This window comes from Mus caroli, chromosome 5, assembly GCF_900094665.2.
Source record: "Mus caroli chromosome 5, CAROLI_EIJ_v1.1, whole genome shotgun sequence".
Taxonomy (NCBI): Eukaryota; Metazoa; Chordata; class Mammalia; order Rodentia; family Muridae; genus Mus; species Mus caroli.
In genome coordinates, this window is record NC_034574.1 from 16,475,495 (window position 1) to 16,483,435 (window position 7,941).

At 42.9% G+C, this 7,941-nt stretch overlaps 2 protein-coding genes across 4 annotated transcripts in view; one reads left to right on the top strand and one right to left on the bottom strand.

Annotated features, from left to right (window-relative positions):
- Fam185a (family with sequence similarity 185 member A) overlaps positions 1 to 2,490 on the top strand; it is a 56,396-nt gene extending 53,906 nt beyond the window's left edge. For both annotated transcript variants that reach the window (XM_021162794.1, XM_021162795.2), the window contains one exon: positions 774 to 2,490. In XM_021162794.1, the coding sequence (XP_021018453.1) occupies positions 774 to 886 (113 nt within the window). In that variant the 3' untranslated portion in view covers positions 887 to 2,490. The remainder of the gene's footprint in view (positions 1 to 773) is intronic.
- Positions 2,491 to 4,262: 1,772 nt separating this feature from the next.
- Positions 4,263 to 7,941, bottom strand: part of Fbxl13 (F-box and leucine rich repeat protein 13) — a 159,318-nt gene continuing 155,639 nt past the window's right edge. For both annotated transcript variants that reach the window (XM_021163602.1, XM_021163601.1), the window contains 2 exons: positions 6,633 to 6,796; positions 4,263 to 4,550 (listed from right to left, as the gene is read on the bottom strand). In XM_021163602.1, coding sequence (XP_021019261.1) covers positions 4,349 to 4,550; positions 6,633 to 6,796 — 366 coding nt within the window. In that variant the 3' untranslated portion in view covers positions 4,263 to 4,348. The remainder of the gene's footprint in view (positions 4,551 to 6,632; positions 6,797 to 7,941) is intronic.

Here is a 7,941-nt window from a genome sequence, read left to right on the forward strand (position 1 = left end):
GCTATGGCGTCTGAGCTGATCCACTCACCGTGAGAACACTGGGGCTCACAGCTATGGCGTCTGAGCTGATCCACTCACCGTGAGAACACTGGGGCGCACAGCTATGGAAGCGCCAGTCTCTGATAAGCAGGCCTCTTACCTTAGGGCCCTGTGCTGAAGCCGCAGTACATCATAGCAAGGGACAAGGGACACTGCAGCTGCTCCCCTCAGGGCTGCAAAGTGAGAGGAGGATGCAGAGGGGCTGGGACCTCATTGCCCACCTGGAGGGTGCATTTCCAGTGGCCAAAAGGCCTGCCACTGAACCCACTTCCAAAAGTTAACACCCTTCCCATAGTGCAGTAGGTGATAAAGCCTTTAACACACCACAGGTCTCTGGGGGATGGAGGGCGCATGAAAGCTCGCAGATCACAGTGTGGGAGGAAGTGTGGGATTGGGTGATGTGCTCACTGTCTTGACTGGGGAGTTGACTTCCCAGATGTCTACACTTGCCAAACAGACTGTTGTATACCTTACATACAACAAGTAGCTTAATTATGCATCCATAGAATTCTCTTTTTTAAACTACTTTAAAAGCAGCACAAATATCACAGCTTCATCTCAAGCAAAAGAGGGACAGAACTCTGTAACATATTTGCGGCTTTCCCGACTCAACCCTTTCTCACCAAGACGCTCTTTCTCAGGTCTGTCTGGCTTTTGACATACACTGGTAAAATCAGTGGGTTCAATATTGTTCTTGGCTGGTAAGCTGAACTTGGTGCAATTTTGTATTTCAGGACTCATGAATCAAGCAAGCAAACATGAGAGATGGATAAATGCCATTGCCCCCAAAGGCACTGTAAGGTTCCAACATCAGAGCTGGTTTCAGTCCCTGAAACTGCCGGACTGAGCGTGGTTCCAGTGCATTTGATTTTTGACGTGGACTAACAAGCAGACACCAGTGTTCATAGAAACATAAAAAACAACAGCGTTGCCCGTGAGTACTGGTGAATGGTTTCAGGGCGCTTCTGCAAAATGTGTATGTAATTCCGCTATTCATTGTCTGTTGTTCTGTTCCAAATTATAAAAGTCCCCAAGATATGTCTTAGGACCTCCAGTGACACCTGAAACCGCAAACAGTATCAACACTGTACACTGTGGGGGCTTTGTTTTTAATATAAACACATACGACAGCCGAATGCCTTTTCTATACAACTAAGCAGTTATTTACTCTGGCCAAAGCCCTTACCAGTTTAGTTCCAATATCAAAACTAGATGCCTTTCTTTTTCTTCTTTACAAGTTCACAAACAGTGTGTCCACCCTGACTGTAGGGCCTAGCAGCTTCAGCAGATGATTTTCTTTTTTAATTTTTGTTTACTAAGTTGATATCTTTTACCTTTTTCCTAAAGCACTTTTTGGCTTCTCTTTGTCAGAGCTAAATGCACATATTACTGTGATTGTGCTTTAGTGCCATTACTAAGCTAAGGCTTCTTGAGCCCTGGTACTGTATGCTACTGTGACAGTTTGATGGCCTCGGTAACTACTGAGTGACTAACAGATGGTGCACAACCAGCATGCGCGTACTGGCAAAGGAATGCCTGGCAGCCCAAATGCAATGGCAGATTTCCTCACGCTTCTTCACTGAAGAAATAAAATACAGAACCTTGGATGGGGGCAAGAGAACAGTTCTACCACAGATTTAATAACAGAGTCAGATAGCACTCCCTCACCGGAGTCTATGTAGTTGCTTATGCTGGGGTTTCGCTCAAGTGTATCACATGGCCAGAATAAAAGTGTTGTCCAGGCTGAGGATGCTATCTGGGAGCTGCGGGGAGAACTCTGCCGAGAGTTATAGGAAAAATCGGCTTCCTTATACCTGGATGATGTAATTTCTTGCTGGCTTCAGCTAATGGTCACCTCGTCTTCTAAAGACGACCACATGTTCACCTTCCTTCTGCGGCCCCTCTTCAGGCAAAACACAGAGTCCTTCTCTCATGCCCTGAATGTCTGACTTTCTTATAAGCTGGAACAATCTCTGCTTGGTTGGCCAAGTTATTTAACATGATTATGAGAATATCCTAGGTATGTACACAACTCCCACTAGAGATGGTTATGAAAAGGTGGCAGCCATTGGAGTCAGCTCAGGATTCCTGGTATCAGAATTCCCATGGGACAGACTGCCCTCTTACTGTGTCCCTCCTGAGTCATCACTGCCTCCAACTTGTGAATAAACCCTTATGTGGGGGAAGCCGATGCTGCCAGGTTTTAGTTGGTCTTCAGTGCGTTAGGATGGACCTCACTGTGGGAAAGAGCTGCTGTTCTGTCAGCTGACTATGAAAGTGCAGGGCACGTTTACAGCGGTGTGCTTTAGAGAGTCACTTCATGGATTCCATTTCTTTAGAAATGTCGACTGTAACATTAAAAACTATGCTGTATTGAGTAGATCAGTTGGTTGGGTTGTGTATTTTGATTTAGATAAATCAGTGATATTAAATAAACTTTTCTAAATATGAGTCTCCTTTTTATTAATATTCCATTTCTGTATATACTTTCTAATTTCTTATTTGTGAAATAAAAAGTCACCCTTGCTTGGTTTGTCACTGTCCCGTCAGAATTTATAAGACTGAATGTCTCACGTGCCGGATAGTTTGTGTGGCGTGCATTAAGGAAAGGAAGCAGCGAGGCACTAAGGCAGTTTTTATAATATTTTTTTCACTCAGGCAACTAGAAAAATATTTTCATGACTAGAAATAAAGTTGAAAAAGTAGCCAAAATAACCCAAAAGATCATGAGTTAGAATTCAGCTCATATTGTTTAGGATTACACCTCCTTGCATAGTTGGTTTTCCTGATTGCAACCCCTTCCCTTCCCTTGCATTGCTGCAGTCCAGAGTTTATCTCCCGGGGTGAGTGAGCAGGCCTCTCATTCTTGGTTTTCAAAAGACATTAAAAGTTTGAAACAAGCTTTGACCATGAAGCCACCTGCTGAGTGTCTCCCCAGTATAGCAGGGTATGTTTGGCCTTGGCCTTTTCTCCTGTGCAGATGGGACTCCTTTAAACCAGCTGCCTCTTTTATGTCTCCCTAGCTGTGCACACGAAACACTCGGGGGTCAGACTTCTGAAGCCAACTTTCATGCAGCTGCCACAAATCTCCAAATTTCGTTAGAAGTCGCACTCCGACCATAGTCAGCTTAGGTCCTTGGCACAGCTCTTCAAACTTGCTGTTTAACAGACTCATGAGCTGTCCACTCCCAGAAGCCTTTCTGCCACTGATTTCAAAGAGGAGGAGGAAAATTGTTTAAAAGCATTTACCTGATAACAGAATACCCAATTGTGTTGTGTAGAGGCTTCTAAAGAACTTAATATCCTTTAAATGTTGTAACTTTATTTTCGATTTGTAGTCAAAGAAGTTACTTTAAGAGGTAAGTAGCTGGGGAACTGAGCGAGAGGCTGCCTGCCATTGCCCTGTCACAGCTAGTGTGTGGCCGCTGGAAAGCTGCTGTGTCAGCATCAGACCCTAATGGGAAAGCCCTTGATAAAAAGCATATTAAATTAGTTTTTAATCATGAAATTAAAGGCCAGTTCTTCGTAGAAGATTGAAAGGTGTTTGGTTTGTGTCTTTTTGACATTGCATAGTTAAAATCCCTGTGTTGTCCCAGTGATAAGAAGCTAAGGTGTCCCAGGAGTGCCCTTCCTTTCTGGTCACATTGTTCTTGTTTCTCTTTACTGGCTTCTGTTGAGTGTTGAGTCTAGAGCTGTCTTTTAGCTCTCCTTTATTGTCAGATGTCTGGAAATTACAAGAAAGCTGCTTTTTGCCTTTAAAATCGTATGTTTCTTTCATTTATCCTAAAGCTTCACAGAGCCTCCCAGTCAGTTAGCACCGTGGCTCCAGATGTTGCTAATTCCCATGCTTTCTATCCCTGTCTGGAGGGCAGTTTCTACTTCTTAAAAATCAAAAGCCGTGGAGCTGTTTCCTACATTGCAACCGTGGGTCAGATCAGTACACCTCAACTATTAGTTTGTTTGGAGCTGGAGAGATGGCTTAGTGGTTAAAAGTCCTTACCGGCCTTTAAGACCCAGGTTCACACATCTGCTCACAGTCATCTGTAATACCGGTTCCAGGATACCCTCGTCTGGCTTTTGTGGGCTCCTGCACACAAACTACGTGCACACGCGCACATACATTAAGTAAGTAGATCTTAAAGGTAACTTGATAAGGCTACCTTTGCAGTCTTAATTTATATAAAGGTGACATTTGCAATTGAAATAAAAAAAAGCAGAGGTGTACTGCTTTTTGACATTGTTATTGAGAACCAGCAACTCACAATATTTACATCAAATGAAGGGAAATTGTTGTAGATGTTTTGTTTTCCTATTGGTGTTTGGAGTCTGGATCCTCCTCGTCGATGCTGAATGGCTCTTTGACTATCAGTTTCGAGTGAGTTCTAAGTTGTACTCGACTGTGAATCTTGTCAAGAGGATTGCCTTCAGAGTCGTAGCCAAACCAGTGTGGAGGATTGTCGGAGCTGTACTCCTGATGCTGGACCACAGAGGACATCTTCTGAGCCGCTGCCCTGCAAGGACAGTGCTTAACATTAGTGAGATGTGAAAGTGATTTATACAGTTCACAAACTGGACTGAATTTGGAATTAAGACCTGTCCCCAGTCACATTTAATGCAGAGCTTCAGTTCTATGAGGGGAAGTTTGGGAATTGTGCTAATAGTCAGGTTCCCCTGGCACAAGTATCTGTAGCTTAGCCAATCCAGGCCTTACCGGGTAGTTGAGGGAGTGAAGACTCTTCATAGCCCAGGAGCAGGAGGAGCATGGAAGTCATGTTCCACGCTTTTGAGTGAGCACTCGGCTTGCTTTGATGAAAGACTAGCCTGACCCACCCACTCTGTGAAGGCCGATGTTCAGAAAGGAGCTCTTGACCAGAGTTCACAGCCCCTGTGGATATAGGGACGAACTCCAGAGAGAGCCATGAACCTTCTAAACTCCATTTAGTTTTGTCTCTAGTATATATTCTTTTTGGAAGGCTGTGACTCAAAGATGTCCATGACCAATGATTAAAAATATTGTTAGTCGTTCTTAGGAAAAAATAAAAAAGCAAAGAACACACATACATGTGCATGAAACATACATATTTGCTCTTCCTTGATGAACAGAGATGTAAAAGTTCTCAACAGAATTACTTATAGTCAAATGGAGCAATATATTAAAAAGATCATATACTTAATCAAAACTAAGGATAGAAGGAGCATATCTGAACATAATAAGGACTATACATGACAACCTATAGCAAACACATTAGGGGGAGGTATTTCTTCTAAAATCAGAAATGAGACAAGAGTATGCAATCTCACTCCTATTCAATATTGTGCTTATATTCCTAGTCAAAGCAATAAGGCAAGCAAAAGAGGAACTATACCAATAACATAATAAGGAAAAAATAGGGAATAATCTCATTCATGATAACTGAAAAAACCACATACACACATACAGAGGGGGGAGGGAGAATACCTCGGAATAAACTACTACTAAGTAGGTAGACGAGGTCTCCAATGAAAACTAAACCATTGAACAGTGTGTGCGCCAGGGCTGCTGACGTTGACTTCGATACAAGGACATTACAGTCAGAGACAGCAGTATCCTTGACTTACAAGGAAAGTAAATGCCTGCTTAGGGAGCAAAGGACTTGAAAGCTGACCAATTTCTGTGTTACCTGTGGTTTCTGAAAAGCACTGGTTTTAGAGACTCACAGACAGTTGATATGAAGCCGAATACTTTGCTAAGTTTGAAAATGTGTAGTGGGTTGTGCAGTACACCTCCTCAGTCAGCTACAAGTGAGAGGAACTTCAGTGCTCATTAACCGTTTGGAGTTTTAGATTCTATAAAAGTGATGACTGCATCACACAATGCATTTGCTCTCCATCTTGTCACACGGGTGTCTATAAAAATGGTGGTATTAAACATTTTATGAAATAGTAGGACCCTGGGAACAATCATAAGGAGGAAGTTACCTCTGACTCAGTAACGAGAAGGAAAATGGTCTGGGTGTGGTCACTGCTTGTGGTCTTCAGGGCCACAGGCGAGAGTGATGGTGACCTGAGCATTTTTCCACAGCCATAGGGAATGAACGGCAGAGCATGTGTTTCTCTATTAGCTCATTTTTTGGATTCTGGTCCCTCACATCCCAGCTCTTTCACTATTTTACCTACAGGCTTCAGTGCAAATACTCATTACTGTGTCCGTGGTCCAAACAGCAAGTAGAGAGGCTTCCAGACTGGAAGGAAGCCCAACACCCATGAGTCGAAACGGTTTCCAATGTGTGGTAAGGGAGCTGCTTGTCATTGCTTTCTCATGCCTTGGGGAGATGACCCGATGCCTTACATTTCAGCAGCAGGTCTAGAGCTCAGTGATAAGGGGCAGAATTAACTTAGGCACCTGCTTGGTCATAAAGAGGAAGGGGCTGAGATTAAAGGCTTCTGTAGAAGGACTATAAAACTATGAAGTTAGTTTTAGAAGGAATTGCTTGGTTCAACTCAGAATGTTGGTTTCAATAAGTCAAAATGTAAGTTGTGTATTGGAAATGGCACAGTCACACGCCAAGCTCTCCGGAACTGCTAAGCCCTTTTCTGTCCAGCTGCCTACTTACTGGGAGATGGACTTGCAGAATTGCATCTTGAGGATCCGGAGTTGTTTGCAGCCTATTTGAAGGTCCTGAATGATCTGGTCTGTAAGTTGGATACAGCCAGAGATATCCAAAATGTGCAGATAATGGCACCTTGCAGATAATATCTCCATCCCTGCATCGGTAATCTGAACACAGCCAAAGTAAGGAGCAGTCAGTGAGTGGTTCTGTCCTCCAGGAGGGCAGCATCTTATGTAGGGTGCAGTAATAAAAGCATGGCAAGAGTGAAATACCTGCCTCAAGAGATACCAAGCGGATTCGTGATTTTGTTGTTTTGTTGTTGTTCTTAAGCATCCTCTGGTTTGGATGAGAAACCCTCAAATTTTCTTTAGTAATTTAATACCTCTTGTGTCGTTATGAGGAACTTAGGAAATGCTACAGCAACAGGTCTGTTCATGCTTGAAATCCTCTGTAAAGCTTTGCCAATTTGGAAAAGTATGCTTAATACCATTTTGTTACAGAAATTATATATATATATATATATATATATATATATATATATAATTGGTCATCTCCATACAAGATCAGATTACCATGAGAACGGATGGTCGGGGCATCTCTAGTAGGTCATAGGCAAGGATGAATGCCCCAGTTATGGACAGAGAGCAGTCATTGTATGGCAAGAGGGTGATAAACAGAAGCAACAGACAGGGCAAGTCTCAGACAAATCTTGGCCAGTCTTCTACTATCTGAGTCTGTCGGCTGTCCTGCAGAGTTAATTCAACTCCATTTCTAATCTATTTCACTGACTTGGGGTCTGGCTTTTGATTTATGGCTGAACTGAAATTTGTTGTAGAGTAAGCTAGATTACTTTCCCCAAAGGAATTTTTCCAACTGGATTCAATTTCCTACTTTATATATACGAACGCTTAAAAAAAAAAAACATATACTATGAGGCTTAGCTCACTGTTTTTTAATGTAAAGTTAAGAGAATTATGCAGAAAAGCCCCGTGGTTTGAAATGTCTACTTTTCAAGTATGAGAAAGTAGATGTTGTCATTGTCTAAGCATTCCCTGTTTCCGGAACATGCCTGGAACTAAAACTCAGAATTGTATCTGGTTCTCACAAAACTTCATCAGACATCCCTGCCATGATAACTGAGTCTCTGAGGATCTGGTGTCATTATAGAGGGACACTGAGGTGAGGGGACAGTCCAGGCAGATGGAGCTCAGAGTGGAAGGGTTTGTCACAGAGACTTGAAAGGAGCCCTCATCTCTAGTTTGGAAGCTCCGTGTGTTCAATAGGGAGGTGGTGGTGTGTGTGTGTGTGTGTG